Source organism: Falco naumanni, chromosome 3 (assembly GCF_017639655.2).
Source record: "Falco naumanni isolate bFalNau1 chromosome 3, bFalNau1.pat, whole genome shotgun sequence".
NCBI lineage: Eukaryota > Metazoa > Chordata > Aves > Falconiformes > Falconidae > Falco > Falco naumanni.
The window spans coordinates 29,648,263-29,665,675 of NC_054056.1; the positions used below are offsets into that span (position 1 = coordinate 29,648,263).

The 17,413-nt window shown below is 38.0% G+C and overlaps 1 protein-coding gene across 2 annotated transcripts in view; it reads right to left on the minus strand.

The window, feature by feature from the left end:
* EXOC2 (exocyst complex component 2) overlaps positions 1-17,413 on the minus strand; it is a 133,734-nt gene that overhangs the window by 10,370 nt on the left and 105,951 nt on the right. For both annotated transcript variants that reach the window (XM_040586157.1, XM_040586158.1), the window contains exon 24: positions 1,082-1,137. In XM_040586157.1, coding sequence (XP_040442091.1) covers positions 1,082-1,137 — 56 coding nt within the window. The remainder of the gene's footprint in view (positions 1-1,081; positions 1,138-17,413) is intronic.

The window sequence follows — 17,413 nt, forward strand, 5'->3', positions numbered from 1 at the left end:
TTAAAGCAACACCTCTCATCACTTTCATTTTTATTAATTTCCACTACAGTGAAAAACAACATTAAAAATTAATATCATGTTGGTATATATTTTTGGAGTTGCTTATTCCTTCACTCAGAAGCATTTGGTAAAATCAGCAATGCTTCTGTGAAAACTGCTACAATTAAACACAGAAAATTGAATCAAAAATATTGCAAATGAAATTTAAAGTTTCTGAAAATATCTCACTATATATGAATCCTTGCAGTTTAATGAGGAATAAACTAAACAAAAGCCTCAAATGAATCTCATCAGATTCTAATTAGATGGAGAAGATACATAGCTATACTTGTGATATTTTAAAAGTAAGAGTAATATTACTACCAATGCTTATACCAGGAGCAACAGTAATCTGGTAATACTTGATGATTAGAAGGAAGGAAGATGTAGAACAGAGGCTGTAATTTAAAGGACTATAGAAAATTCCTGCATATTATCACAAAAAGCCAAATAACTGCAGCTCTGCAAGCATGTTATTTTGATAATATTTTAATTCTAATATACACTCTGTATAATAAGTCATTACCTACTTAAGTATTTCAAACACACTTTGTGCTGTACAAAGACTATAACACTTTCTGATTTTAGGTTTCCACTTTTATCCTATGTATGAGAATGACCAAGCAGCATATGTTGAACATCTCTTCCAAAGCGAAGCACAAGCACATTTTTGTATGTTGTGGAAAACAAAGCTAATCAGAGAAAGTGAGCATTGTACCTATCTATATCTAATCTGCATGAAAAGGGAAGAATTGAGCTTTAGACTTCAGCTTTCCTCTTCATCAGATAGTGGAAACAAAAAGATGTAATGGAGTGTTACAGAGGATAAACAGGAACTGTTGATCTCCTTCGGCCTTTAGAAGAAGTTAGCAGCTGCATACTTGGTTGGCTGAATCTAACCCAAAGCACTTACATCTATAACGAAGACACTTCAACAGAGGTACAGTTTTCAGGGGTGATGACAGTCAGGATCTACCACACAGAGTACACTGAAATTATTCATACGAATGTAAGCGTGAAGCAATCTGAAGTTTTTCCTCACCTCTGCATGCACAGCAATGATATTCACTAATGCTTCTTTCAAATAGTTTCTAACACCTGAAACAAAACCAAACAAGGGAATTAATTACTTTCATTCTGTTCTCTCAACAAAGCCATAATGTTCTACTGTTCAATACTGTACTACTTCTTTTCATTCTTTTACTAGCACTTTTGCAATCAGAGGCAGAAAGAGAAAGTTCCATAGCCACACCACCAGTCTATTTCCTTTTTCAAATCAAATGGAGAAAGGTACATTTCCTTACAGCAAAAGGTTAAAAAAGCCAGTAGGTTCCTGTTTCGGTATTCTTCTTCTCTGGCGAATTAATTTCACCGACTTTGCAATTTAATAAAAAAACCCCTACCATTATTAAAAAATAAATTCTAGATGTCTTACCAGAATACACATACCATGGCACAGAACACGCACTACAACTCGGTAAGTTCTAAAGAAACAGGGAAGACAATGGTTTTTGTTTGTACAAGAGTCTTCAAGAAGATCTTACTACTTTATCAGCTTCTCTGACTGTAAATTATTATTACAGATAGAAATAGCAAGGACTCTTGTTTCTCTGAATGCTGTTTCAAAAATATTACTCATGGCAGTTTATGGGATATGCCATGCCTTAGCAGAAATTTCCTCTTGGGGAGGGTGGAAAAGTCAAGTAAGCATTTTATTTACCAAGCACATGAAATGGTTATCAATTTATACTAAAAAGGAAATTCTAAACAAAAGGACATCCAGCAGGGTATGCTTTAGTTAGGACAGACTCTTCATCCCCTACACTGCTGTAATTCTGGAGTAACTTCCCAGACGTGGACTCCAGTTGTATAAGATCTAAAATAGGCAAAAATGTACAACTGCCCCATTTGCTTTTCTAGGCACTTCACTTTGTAGGCAAAGGCAAACTGGAAAGCATTTAACTTTAATAAGTATGCATAAATGTTGGAAGTGCAACAAAGTAATGAGAGGGTTACAGATCCACATGACTTTTGATTTCTCTAGCATGAATCAGAGATAGTGCAAGGACCCCATCACTCCCTTCACTATATTTAATCAACAATAAAAGATAAGAATCATGGACAAAGACTGGTGAGAGCACACAGTTCAGAGATCACAGTGTGATTAAGGCTTCTGTTATAAAAATCACAAAGTGAACCTTTCATCAGTTCATCTTACTTGCTCCACCTTTCCTCCGACAACGCCAATGCAGCAACTTAATCCTTCTGTGAAAAATAGCTTTAAAAGGAGTTATCCAAGATCATAAAAATGAGTTATTCTATGGGAGAACAGAGCAGTGTCTCAACTGCCATCTCAGTTGTGCTCATTTTTTTAACCACTGGTCCTACAACTCACCTCAGAATTTAAAAAGGAGATGCTAGCTCTTTCTTACTTAGACAGTTATGGACAAACATTTTATAAGAGTAGGATGAAAGGGTGACAGGTATGACCTCTTGCATGAGGTAGGAACACTTTGATTGCCTGCATCTACACTGTGCGATGCGATGCACCCTGGAGTTTAAATCGGAGGGTGCTTACTGGAGAGCATCACAGGTCTCCAGTTGGAAGCAGGGGTGCTGGGGGAAAGCACAGAGAGATATGCTGAACAACCCCATGAATAGCTCAAGAATGGTGACTTTTGTTCCAGCTTGCAGTCAGGACACAGCTGAGCTCTGCACACAGGCCTGTGTATCAAGACAGCCTCCGTTTCAAAAGTTCATAGCAAAGAGGCAAGCATCAAAGATTTTAATGCTCTCGCTACAAGCAGTTTGGTTTCTGAACATAAAAAAGAATTCAGACCTTTTAAGAAGGAATGTTCTATTTTTCACACTGGCAGAGATGCAAATAACCGATACAGGTAAAGAAAAATATAAGCCTTTCCCCACACATTCCAAAACATCTCTAATGCCTTTTCTCTCTATCTTTAGTTTTTTCCTTGAAAAATCTCATTCATTCTTTCCATCTAAGCTAAACCAACGACAAGTCAAACAGCATAGTATGCTGGGTTGCAAGATTATAATTTCTTGTTATTTAGTGATTTTTTGCAACAAGGAAGGGAGAAATAGAGCAATACCAGAAATTTTATGAAACTTGACTTTTTTTTCTCTCCTCCCCTGTAATCTGCAAAACAAAGAACGCTACACACCAGCACTCGAACCACACCAAAAGATCACAGGTGTATGTGGAAATGCAACACCCCCTTCCTTTTTCCTCTTCTATTGTTTTCCTTCTTCTACTTCACTCTGCCCCAGTTTAAATCCTCAGCAGGCTTACATATCACAGAGGACAAAATTTGTATCACGTCCCAGAAGCAAATACAACTGAACTAGGCACCGAACGGTGGTATGCAAATCACATCAAGAAGCACATGACAAATTTGGGAGCTGGTTTGCAGTTAATCTCAGGGTGCAAAGGGTTGATTTTGCTCTGCAAATCTGTGTGGTATTCAGCTTTTGGTTGCCTACCAGCCTCACCTTGTAACAGTAGGACCTTTCATGTGGAAACGGTGTGTTTTTACTTTTGCACAAATACCGCGCACCATTAAGACTTTGCCGGTCTCCCTTCTCTATGGATACCTGATCACTGCTAGAAGATGTTCATTAGTCAATCAAAATTTCACTCTTGAACTAAGCACCACTTCTCTGCCCCAACTGACTGTTCTCTTATGAAGCATCTCACTCAACCCCTGGCACAGCTGGGAAGCCATTTAATGAAAGTACAGAGGGGGGCTGCAGAGAGGAGGCCATGGGCTGAGCTGGGAAGAAGGTTATCAAGGAGGTGAGTGAAAAGCTGGAGTGTACAGAGACTGAAGCGGGTGGGTTGGGTAAGAGGGTGATGTGGTTCCAAGGAAGAATCCTGATTTCCCACCCATCCCACTTCAGCACCTGAGGTGCTTTTTCTCCTGTGTTCATGCAGCTTGCCTCAGGATAGGAGCTGCTAATTCTGTCTGCTGCTGCTGAGAGCACCCAAATTAAACAGCTTTTGACTGTGCTAGTAAAAGTTGCCTATCAGCTATGTCTGTGGAAACCTCCCATAAGATATTTCTTAGTCACCCAGTTACATTAACCACATATGGTTGATTTCTACAAGCATGAAATACTCATGTCAGCAACATTAGCACCAGGTGTTAAATACCTTTGGTGGTGGACAGCTAAAACATGCTCATTTATGTCTTCTAATTGAAGAACTGAGAATGAATTGACTAAATGGAATTGAGATGGAATCTATGGTAAAAACGAAGTGACAGTAGCTTGGTATTGCATATTGCTAGGCCATCCCAGCTGCGTGATAAAACTGTTAACTTCAATCTCAGTGAAAGGGCATAAGCAAACACATTTTATCTTGCGTCCTTGCACCACATACAAGGACAAATAGGTGAACTAAGAGCTTAAAGAAGATTATCTCTTGCAATTCCAGTAGCACTAATTAGGTGTTCCTGACCTTTCATAGCAGGTCCAGTCCTGCTATGACTGCAGGATCAGGGGGCTCAGCATCGCCTCAAGTATTTACTCAGTTTCTTAGACAGGTTTTGCAATTTAAGAGCAGATAATTCAGCACAAACTGTGCAAAGCTATGCAGTTTAAAGAGTTCATGTATATGAAACTAGTTCCCTTAATTGCAGCATCTAATAGTCTAAAAGACCTTGTCTTGGTAAGCTAAAAAAAAAACCCCAAAGATGGAAAGAAGCCGAAATTACACTCCAAAAGCACCAGCAAGCTGATCCATACAGGGAGAGAAGGGAGAACTAGCTAAACTGAAGAAAAATACTGTCATAAGAAAGAAAGGTAGAAATGAATTGACCATTGGTAATCTTAGGCTAGAAATTAAAGGTCACTGTGTTACAGGTTTGCGCTGACTATGCTATTAAATATGTGGTGTTGTGACAACCATTGCTGTTGGGGAGTCAGTTTCCTATCATGAACAGAGCATAAGTAAAAAGGGTATTTCCCCCAACCCTTCTTTTTGTCTTATTTGTGAAGGATTTTCATTTTGTGTGTAGAGACAAAACCAAACGTATCTGAATGTCAGGACCTGCAGGCATAGTTAATAACTGTACTATATTTTGAAAAATTACAATTAAAAAATATCCAATTTCTGATTTATATCACCACACTTCATGGCAGGCTTTGTTGAAGCAAAGTATTACTTTTCTGGAGTGTGATTCACTGGAAACACAAGCAGTGGCATCCAACTGTGAATTTGTTGTGAAATTCATTTCAAAATGAAAAAAATTCTGTCTAGAATAGAATTTTTGTGCAGCTTTCTCTACGACTGTTCAGCAGCCCACACAATTACAGTTTTTGGGACACCATGCTGCCAGTCCTATTATACAGCACTGAAAGCTAATGCACCATATAACTGTAGGTTGCAACATTTAGGCTAATCAAGTGAAACATAACATTCTTAAGTCTAAAATACCTCTTATTTAGCATATTGAAGCACAAATACAATGCCTTTCTATAGCTTCTGACAGAAATGTGTTAAAGAAAGTCTCAACAAGCCCTTGCAATTTCTTTCAGGAAAATGTTATTATTCTGTTACAGCATAAATGCATTCCACTCCCACTCTATTCTTAACACTGAAGACTCAAGTTGCCAGAATTCTAGCTGCCACAAACAAAGATCCAATACTGCTCTAAAGAAAAATGGATGGGAAGACTTAAGACACAAAAATGAAGGACAATTTCAGCCATCAACTATCACAATGGTTGACAGAAACTTTAAAATAGCACCTTCCAATTTTGGGCCCTCCACTGTACTTTTTACCGGTGAAACATCTAACAAGATTCCCATTAAATTTAATCTCTAGTTTACATCACCTATTAATTTTTTTCCTCCCACAAATTAAATGTCAGAAAAATTACATTTACAAGCAATTTTAACAATACTGTAAAGCTGTAGCAAGGATGACTATGTGAACTATGGGAAAAGCAGAAGGGAGAAAGATCTGTGGTTCTGAGGAGTAACAGAAACTAAACTTCTGGCTTGCCAATGCAAGAGTCATTCAAGAGATCTTCAGATGGTGTAAGGCTACCAGTGTCCCACATGTAGTTCTCAGAGCTATGTTTCCCTCAAGTACTTAGATGACAGCATTCTACTATGAAACCTCCAAAGCGACTGAATAAGCATGCAAAACCTGGAACTGCAATACTATATGTGTAATTTTAAGACACAAAGAGGCTACAAAAACTTGCATGCATGAATAGAGCAGAAGTTGCACACACGGTAAAACTGAATACATCAGGATGCTGCTTCTGTGTCAGAAGCCAACACAGGTCTTCACATGTTCCCAGTCCTTCTAGAGTAACTTGACAGAGAGAGAGGATATGAGCATCAAACCTTTTTTACGTCTTCAGCAGACTCAAGATTTCAAAGAATGAACTGAAGTTCAGCTAAGACAACTGAAACACACAGGAAATTTTAACCAGGCAGCTTGGCTTTGACATACATTAACTCTTGTGAGATCGGAACCTCATTCGAGATGGACAACTGGGACGCTATCCCTGCTGCTGCCTCTTGCTGAACAGGCCCATCAGCTTGCCTGTTGTGCAAAAAGGAGGAGGGGAGGATAAAAGCACAGAATTGTTTAGAAAAAGTAGGTGATGTCAGCAGGTACCTCTCCTCATCAGCAGCAAACCACACCAGACTCGAGGATGTGAGGCTGTGAAGGGTCAAAAGAAAAAAGTTCTTGGGCAAATTCACAGTATAATAAAAATCAGGCAGGAATAAAAGCTGCAGCTCTTCTTGTGGAGGATTAGAAAAACCATTCACAGGAAGTTCTACGGTTTGACAGCTGTCACTCAATTCTGCCATTCCGCCTGCCCCCCTCTTTTTTTTTTTTTTTTTTTTTTTTTTTTTTTTTAAAAGGAAGGAAGGAGAAGGATTCACCAAAGGTCAATGAATGGTTCTCTATATGCTGACCATGCTACCAGCCCTGCTTTCAACACTGAGTTGACTGGCTTATTAGAAACCTAGGCTCTGAGGGACTGAAACATAAATGAGTCTTGGGCAGGCACTGAGCCACCAATTTAGGAAACAACAGAGCACATTCTGGCCCCTGCAGGAGGTCAGTACTTGCATGGGCAAGCAACTGCTGCTGGTGGTAGCAATGTTTCTTAGTGCCTCTGAAGAAAGCGCACTAAATTTGTTGGCCTTGAGCCTTGAACATGACTTGGTAGAATTAGCAAAACTGATGCCTGGGAGTTCGAATTTTCAAATTTCAAACCCATCCAATTGTATGCAATATTTTTACAATTTATTTCTGTCCAGTGAGTTATGCCAGTAACAGTTAATCAGTCTGAAAACTTTTTTTCCCCTGATTACTTTTTAATAAAAACTTTCCTCCAAAAAAACAAACAAACAGAATTTGGTGATCCAAAGAGGTTAATATTTTTTTATACCTAGATGCACAGCAGTGACATTTGACTGTTCCTAGACATTTCATTTGCTATGCTGATAGTAAATTTAGAGGACAAATAGAAAAAAATTATTTCATCTGCTCTGTTCTAAGGCAGGCACCTGATTCTTAAATTATTTGATATATATGCTTTTCAGTTACATTATACCCTATTGCCAGATCTAGCTGACTTGATATTGGAAGTGTTCATCTTCAAGCTTCAGATATACAGTGCTGAACTTTACCGCAAGTCATACACAAAGTATTTTGAACTGTATGTCAGTTGAGCTCCTGCAGCTCTTCTCTATCTGCTATATGAAACTGCTGGAAAAAAACTGCACACATCTACTGCAAGTCGTTAATCAGTGCTGTGTACTGCACATTAAAAAAGAAACTAATGAATGGTATCCACAAAGCCATGTAACTTCTTTAAACAGTCTGATTTAACTGTTACATTTCCTCTAGGCTCTGGCTGCAATGCAGCTGAAGCAACAGCAGTATTTAACAACTGCTTCAGCTACAATTACTCTAGCATGATTTCTAGTGTGGTCAGGACACTTCTTCCTCCACGAAACTCATGTTACAAAAGCAGTACTATGGGCTAGCAGGATACCCTGTGGGATGGCAGACTGTTACTTGTATTTCTGCAGCTCTTGGAAAGGCAGACCATGTCACACAATGCACCCAGCGAGCACTGTCCTGCCCCGTGCAGCCCCCTTGGGCATTTCAAGGTTAGACAGATGCCTCCTGACACACAAAGCCACCCGACGGCCTGACACACACCACAGGATTTCACTTTTCAAACTAACCTAGCCAATAACTTCCGACTAAAATCAACTAATCTCTTTTTGAAAACTAAAAATATAAACAGGTAAGACAGAATGGGTAGGAGGGGAAAGAGGCACTAAGTAGTAAAACATTGCCTGAGGTCGCAGCAGGTCAGCAGAGTACTCAGCACTGTCTGCATGCAGAAGTTGCTAGAAGAATTTAAAAAAATAGCATCTGTGCAGACATGCCTTGGTACACAAATTTTAATTTAAGAGATCTACAGAATAGCTCTTAGGTTTCCTACACTTACAGATGACTGCCTGACACTTCCCAGAGCATGATGAAGCTCTGTCAACTACCTTATCCTAAGAAATGAACAAGCAGCAGCACAGACTAAAAGTGAAAATTAAAATGAACACCAAAATACTCTTAGTTTTACTATGCAGCATTCCAAATAAACATGACTTATAATATACCTTAACATGACACATGCTTCAGAGAGTCAGGCTACAGAGCTATGAAGTATGTATAGCAAAAATGTTTGACATTGTGTTGGTATTGTGAAGCTATTTGGTATGAATTTATTTATTGACTCTGTCAGGGCACTTAACTTGAATTTGAAAAAAAAAAATAGACAAGCAATTTGGATTTAGAATTAAGCACCCTGGATGACATGAAAGAAGAGAGTGGCATCTGCTACCCATGCGGACCAAGAGTACGCCTAAGGCTACACAAAACTTTTGTATAAAGGTGTTGTCTCCCTAAACGATTTAGCAATGTAACCTTTATAATCAGGGAAAATATAATGTGGCCGACAGTCCGTTTAATTCTAATACAGAAATTAAATGAAATAAATAAAATTACATTATGAATGAAAACTTTGTACGCTTCTAGAACAACAAACTGTATTTGCCCCATTAGAAAATCTCCTAAATCACTTAATGTCTCTGGAAAATAATTTTAAAAGCTAGCTACTCTTTGCAATTACTACAGTGAATGCAATACCTCATTTAGAAAAGTGTTCTAATTTCCAAGAAGCATATACTTTTCAAGACAGTCTCCTAACTGTGGAATAGACAGAAACCTAACTTGTTTGCCTTTCATGAACTGCAGCACTGGTACATGAGTATGTCATGCTATTTTACTGAAGCGTCCCCACCCACACAGTGGTATCATCTAACCTGACACCCCCTAGATGTTTGAAAAAAATAATAAAAAAAAAGGTAAAAAAAAAAAAAATAGAAATGTGACTTGGAATTTCCCCATGGACATAACAAAGCAGCTCACCTCTACTCTTTACAACAACACACAGGTTTCTCCCTTCAAAGACGGTTGATAGGAAATCAGCTTCAAATACCGGTACTACCAGTGGCCTGTTTTCTAAATTGAGGTTGCAAGACAAGCCTGTTTATTTCTTTCCAATTACTAAAAATATATTTGCTATCACGCTTTGTTGTTTGCCCTGGATAAAAACATCTTTAGAAAACTGTAGAATGCTAACAGCAGAACACATCTATTTGGCAGTAGCTCTAAAAACAGAATTCTGCCAGGTCATAACCTTTACCACCACTTAGGCAGCTTTATTTATTTATTATAGTCCCTCCTCATTTTGACTCACAAATAATTTTCAAGTTGATTTTAGAAAAGCTAATAATTAGTAGCTGTCAAAAAACCAGTAATGAGGAGTGCAAAGAATGGCTTTCATCTAGTTATTGCTTCTGCTTTGCCCAAAGAAATATGGACACCACCTCTTAGAGTGTTAAATGGACATTATGTTCAGTAAATTCCTTCACAGTAAGATTTATGAAGTCTGATTAATAACAGTATTTTCACTACCTCCAAACATGATTATATATATTTAAAAAAAATTATGTGCTTAGTATATTAACAAATAAATATAGCCCCATGTAAATGAAAGGGTAAAGTTGGAGGAAAGTAATTAAAACCAGTCTAGAATGGAAGATACAATTACAGTGTTCACAGAGTTTCGTGGATTCATATAATACACCTGAACTAACTGAAATGTCATACAACTGCTCCAACGTTACTTAAGCAGAGAAAAACCACTTACAGACAGGGACTCCAGAACCTCATTTGAATTCGACCAAGAATGTAAAACTTTTCACTAGGCCACTTCCTGCTATTGCTGGAAACATTCCCTCCTTTAAACGGAGATGGATTTCAAGGTACTGTACTTAAGTGTTGTTTTGAAAGTACATTCAGAAGAAAATGTGAACGTGTAGGCAAACTGGAAACTCTCTGGAGAGATTACCCACTTATTTAACCACATTTCCTGTTTTTTAACCCGTTTGTCCTAAGCCAGTCCTTAGACTACTGATAAAAATAGATACAAGTGTGCTATAAATAGCTCATTAGCAGGTCTTTCTTGGTAAAATTGAAAATGTTTTGATAAATCTATTGTTCTTACTAGCTCCATACTAATTAAACTGTGAATCAGATTAGTTTCCTTGAAATTCTTCTCCACATAGCTCATGGTAATTATAAACATACAGCACCTTCAGAACCAGAGAAAAAGTCGTAAGAACTAATAGTCACCTAAAGGATAGCTATCGATAACTGAAATTCAATGAAGAAATTACTGGTAATCTATGTGGGAAAGTGGTTTTACAAAGCACAGTTCTGAAGCAAGGGAGAACAGAGCCTGAGCGCTAAGAGTCAGAACCTAGCTAAATATTTTGAGATCCGAAGGCCAGCGAACTAGATGTTTGAATTAGTTGTCTTGCTCTTACTTACAGCCGTGACACTATGTAGATGTAACACAGCGCATGCCATTTGAAGGCCTTGACACAAAACTACTTTCCAAAAATATTAAACATGAAGGCTTTCAAGACGACTTACGTTACTTGTAGTTTTTGAACTATTTTGACTCAAGCAATAGAAATTATGTCATGATGTTCAAAGAACCTGAAGGTTTCTGTGTTTCAGCTCGCTTGGAGCAGCAAGAGCTCTAAAGACTGTCAATACCTGTGTTTAACACCTTTGTCTACACATGAACTTCAGTATACAAGAGAACAGCAAGGGAATAATACTGGTTCTGTACCCTCATGCACAGCCCAAAGTAAGATGTCTTTCAAAGAGAAGTTGCTGAGGCTGTTCTGAACTTTCTGCTTCTCCATCTAAACTGCCAGAAGGATTTGAGGGACAGCTGAAGAAGTCTTCAGTCCAAGTATTTGCTGCTTCCTGATCCTTACCACACACAATAAAATCCACTGCGTCTTAGGGCAGAATACAACCTGCTTTATTGTTAAGATGATAAGGAGCAAAACCTGTAAAGGCCAAACACTACAACAAGAAATGCAAAACCCAACAGTGCTTAACATTTGGGAAGAAGAGATGTTTGCTAGCATCTCATACTTAAAAGATGGGCAGGTTACTGAAGACCAATTTGATATGCATTTGTAAACATTTTCTTAGCAAAGTTTTGTTAAGAGATGGGTTTACTTTCATTTCTTCCATTCAAAGGCAGTAACAAAGTGTCAAAGGCCTTTTACCAACCCAGACCTGAAGGTCATGAGCAAAGGATGCTGCATACCATACTGAGAATTGAACCATAAAGACTCAAATTACTTGAATTATTGCAGATTAAGCAAAATTTCAACCTGCTAATCTGGTAACAAGAAATGTAAATGGCAAAAGCAAAAAAATCAAACCCCTTTAAACCAAACAAAGCATCTAATGTAATAAAATAAAATTACTTCAGAGTTTATAGCCATCTCTACCTCTTAATCTAAGCATACACAGGTATCAGCTCACTCAAGTCACCATTTGGAAACAAATGCACCAATGACCCTTAGCTAAGCTCAGTACTTGAGACATACATGCATAGAAACTTGTCTTTTTGTTGCTTTCATTTAAGTTTTAACAATACTGTCTGGCACAGTTACAGCCATTAAACAGTGCTCTGCATGCGCAGCTGCCCCATCAACATGTGGCTGTAACCCATAAATGTGACCTTGAGACAGAACAGGGATACAAAGACTTCACAGCCAACAGTGTGCTGCCCTACAGATTTAGTAGCACTTGAAAAAAATGCTTCTACAGCATTAACAGTGTTGGGGCTGTTGAGTCTTTTTTTGGTTGAATTTAAGTGGCTATATATGTTTGACTTAAGGAGAAACCCAACAGTATTGAATAGTCACAACTATCAGATACTTGACGTAGCTGGTTTGAGATTAAAAAAAAATATTGTATTTCAAGAAAAGACATTTCACCCAACTACAACATAATATATACCATCCAAAACAAAACCATTGCTCTTCCTGCGTGGGAAAAATAGGTCTGAAAAAATGAAATTTGTGTGTGAGACACTTAGATATAACAAATCCTCCTTCTTGACGTGAAAATTAATACATCTTAAGGAGGTCTCAGTATTACCTGAACTTTTTCTACCAGCAATCCATTAGTAGTAGGATGGCCCCCTAAGCAAATACTGCTTATTCACCCCCAGGAAAGTTTTTAACAAATTCCCTCCCTCTGCCCCCCCTAATTTTCAGCATATAATAGTCATAGCATTTTGTATGTAAGTTCTGTTATCAGTAGATTTCCACTATAAGAACAATTTTAATGCTGAAGGATTTTCTTCTGATAAAGCAGAGAGTGTTAACATGCAAGGTGCTAAAAAATCAGCAGGGCACATGTCCCTTGTGATTGTTCCCACCGATTTTAGCAGCTTGTAATGCAGGATTGAGATCCTTCTGTGTATATCCAAGAAATCTGGCAGAATGGGAACTTAATGGCTCCTTTCTGGCCATGGAACATTCTTAAGTCTACAATGTCTGTGAGCAAGAGAAACACTGAAGGCAAGATACAGTAAAAAGGGGACAGACTGCAAATATATATTTGATACATATTGGACATATTTTCAAAAAAGCCATCTGCATCAACAGTTTTCTCATGAAATAAAGTTAGAAAGCGCTGACCGAGACACTGCTTTGCTGCTTAAAAACTCTGGGTTTTTTTTCCAGATTTAAGAAAAAGAGAGAAATTGTTGCACAAAGTTGTGGACATATGTTGGACATACTAAGAGTATCATCATCTTGTAAAACTAGTACCTACATATTTCTGAAGCCTGGTACTCATATCATTGCCAGTACTGTACCTCGTTTGTCATTTACCGAAAGCATTTTCCAAATTCCTCACAATTGAGCCATTTAGAAAAAAGAAACCAATTGTACCCCTTCACTTCACAATTTTAACATAGGCTTCCAAAAGTCTGAGTGTGATAACTCATCGTATTTGGTGGTCCTTGACAATCCCAGCGATATCTCTCACTTTACAGATGTGCAGGTTAATGCCTGGTCACACATGCAGTGGTGTCAGTAGGGGTTAAAGTCAGCAACAGAGACTAAGCCCTTCACAGTGCCCCCAGGTACCCCAATACAGGATGATTGATGTAACGGCAAGAAGCATCAATTCAAAAAGATGTGTTTCACAGATAAAAGAGGGTAGCTATATGTACCATAAAGATACAGAATGACCAATTCAATGGGAAAAGCAAGTCACTTCTTTAATTGTAAGGTATACTAAAAATCAACATCTCTATCAAAACTGAGAACAGTTGAATCCAAAAATCTCAAGCAATATTTCCTTTCACTAACACAAACCAAGCATAGCATGCAGGAATATTCATTTATTTCTTTCAAACACATCATTTTTTAAGGCACCCTGAAGGTGTTCTTTCATGATTTTATAAAACCTAAAATTATTAAAACCTTTCAAAACACAGACTCACTCAGGAAACTGTGTGTTCTTCTCATAATTCCTGAAGTCACTGGTACTGTAATAATAGCCTGTCATATGCAAAATGACAGCAATTTCATAAATGAAGAATGGGCTTAGAGATATACTATGTTTATGAATTTACTTCAGTTGTCACTCAAATATTATTATTATAAGAAATGAGAAAACTGAAGCCAACCGATCCAAAAGAGACCAATTTCAAAAAGAAAGTATTTGGAACAATACAGACACTAATAATTTTAGTGTCCAGGTATGTCCTGCATCTGCCTAACCTTCAAGCTACAGAGAAAACATACCTTAGTCACCAGTGACACACGTCCTGTGTTTATTACAGCAACATCAGACAGATATACTTCGGTAAGTAAAAGAAAAGGCAAACATGGAAAAAGGAAGTATAGTACGGACTTTTTAAAAGTTTGGGTTTTGGTTTTTAGTTCATGGTGTTTGCCTTTTTTTTTTTTTTTTAAAATAAGAAACTTTAAAAGTGGTGCTTTGAGCAAAAAGATTACTAGCAGCAATAAGATACACAATTTTCCTGACTTTTACAGTATAGTTTTGTTAGTACAATTAATGATATTTTTTTTTTAAAGTTGTTATCGAATCATTTCAGAAGTGCAATGGTAACACGCAGACGGCACAGATATAATATAAAAGCCGCAATTCTTTTGGAACCTGATTCTACAAAGGTCTGTGAATGTTCTTAACTCAAACAGTTCAAGCAGTCAGCCACCACACTGAAAGAAACCACAGGACTGGGTGTTAATATTTTTACATACTTTCTTCCGAATTGCTTTGTGTACCATTTGTGGCTACATGGAATTTTTATTTGTCCTTAGTAACTAAATTCAGCAAATTGGCAAACAAATCAAAGCCAGGGTATTAGCTTACAAGCAAACACTAATAGATAGCAGTGTTCTGGAGGCATGGCGGTAGTATCGAGTCACGGGAAAGATGTGAGCGGAGAAAGGGACCTTGGTTACAGAGGCGGTGAATTCCTTGGAAGACACAGTGCAAGGTCACGCTTTGCTCCTTTTCACCAAATTCTCAAATTTGAGTTCGATGGTAAAATCTAGTTGTTTGGGGTTTGCTCCCCACCCTCCCCCCCGGTAACTTACAATGGCTTTGAAGAGGGAGTCATAATTTTGACTTTCAGCCAGCCCTTACTTCTACCAATGTAAGTATTTAAAACTGCACCACGTACTGCAGTCCAATGTACGTAGATCAGCAAATCAGTAATAATTACACACAAGAGTACACCTTACATTTTTGGCAAAAAATGCCATAAACTGGATTTCACATAGAATTTTATTTGTTTAAATAACTAGTGAGTTGGAACCAGACCACATCAGCTTTTAGAGATGTTACTGCAGTAAAAAAACACAAGCACAAATACCCTCAACCCCCAACAACTGAACCAAAACAAAAAGCTCCCACCTTACTGCCCTCTACTCTGCTAGGAAAAAGGAAAAAAAAAAAATATAAAAATTGTTGTGAAGCACAGTATAGAATACGTGTAAGAAAAACTTCATCACAAATTGTTGTGAAGCACAATATTCAGTGAGACTGCGTATCTATCCTATCTATTAGACTGAAGGTGAGAACTTGCACTGGCTTCCAGTGTTACTATTTCATTGTTTTTCACTTCCAAGTTTCACTGAATCCCAACAGCATTTTGAAAAGGGCATGGATTTGAAATGAAGAATGTCTTTGCTTGACCTGAACAATAGATCCTTAAAAATTGTTCAAGTCCAAAATTAACATTTGGAAGCTATCTGGACTCAGGAGTGACCCACAATAACTGGAAAGCTTAAGATTTTTCACAGTTCAAAGTAAAGGCTTTTAATAATTTTGAATTACTTCAACCGCTGAACAAGCCCAACACTATAATTTCATCCACACATCAATAAAGTTTAAGTGTTTCATTAAATTTAAATTGCTATTCGTCATGTAAAGAAATTTTAAGCTAATGAAATGCTTTTTATTACAATGGATCTGCTGTACTGTTAGCAGCCTATCATATTTTCCCACTTAAAAAGCAAAGAGTTCAAGGGCCTGATAACTTGGCTACAGAGAGAACACGCTCCAGGCTGAATTTTGTACAGAAATCTTGTATAGAAAGCTTAGACTTCTTCTTACACTAGAATTTTCAACTTAAACACACGCACACACCCCTGGAGAGAAAGATGCTGAAGCAACAAGCAGACAGCTATTTTCCCATTCTGCTAGTTCAGTAGCTGTCCAGTGGCAAGGTACATCTTGGAGCCTGTATTTTCAACAGTGTTTTAGAAATGTTAATAACTACAGCATCCTTAACTACTGCACACATTCAAGGATTAGAAAATAATTGTTTTTATCACTCCTCTTTCATCTTGCATTCAGCATTGTTTTATGCTTGACCATAAACCCCCTATGCAACACTTCCAACCATAACCAAGACTGTGAACTGACCAGTGGGTTTACCAAGGGCATCAAGGCTTTTGGACCTCCCCTGCTAAGTTCTGAGAGAAACCCCAGGTATTTTGAGATGATTTTCTGCATCTGCAAAGTTAGTACAGGAGGTACTGCAACACTCTGTTTTGTATGGCCCTTGAAGAATCCCCACCACGAGACACTAAGCATCTTTATCAGGAGAAAACACACAATGTTATGGATTGTTTCTAACTAGTACCTAATACTTAAAGGCTAACAAGACAAAACCGCTCTCTAAGCACAAGTGTGAACTGTAGGAACCCCACAGGCAGTGCCCTGCACTGACAAATCCCACAATTTTGATACAGCTGCGTTTATTTACACCAATGGCAAAGTTTAAACTTGGGACTTCCCATTTAAATATCACACACAAAACTCTGATCCTTCATAATTTGAGCTGGAGGACTATGACTTAGCTACAAACAGCAGCAAGCCTCTACTACAGATCAACCATTACCCTTAAATGAGAGCCACAGTCACCTATGAGTCGGTAACACCACCACGCTAAAGTTTCCCAAATATTAATCATGATCTGTAAATGCTTCTTGACCTCACAGGTCACTGTCTTCTGAAAGTGTCTCCCAGGCACACTGTCTTCTGAAACTGTGACTATGACCTCAGCATGAGCTAAAAAACTCTTCCCCAGTTTAAAGTTCCACAGTTTCTACAGAGTATCAGTTTGCCTTGAACCCAACTTTTAAAATGGATGCCTTGATTTCCACAGGATCTTCTCCGCAGCGCTGAGAACCTCAGAACAGGACATGTAATTGTATGCATTAGCCGGTACAATACGAAAAACGCAACATTTCCAAGAGAGTAAATGCATTTAAGTACAAAGTAAAGATAACCCAGAGAACACATTTAATCTCTCACCAGATAAATACTATACAGTCAAAAACTAGTTCTGTCAATAGAGAAGGCCAAGACCCATATGCTAATTGA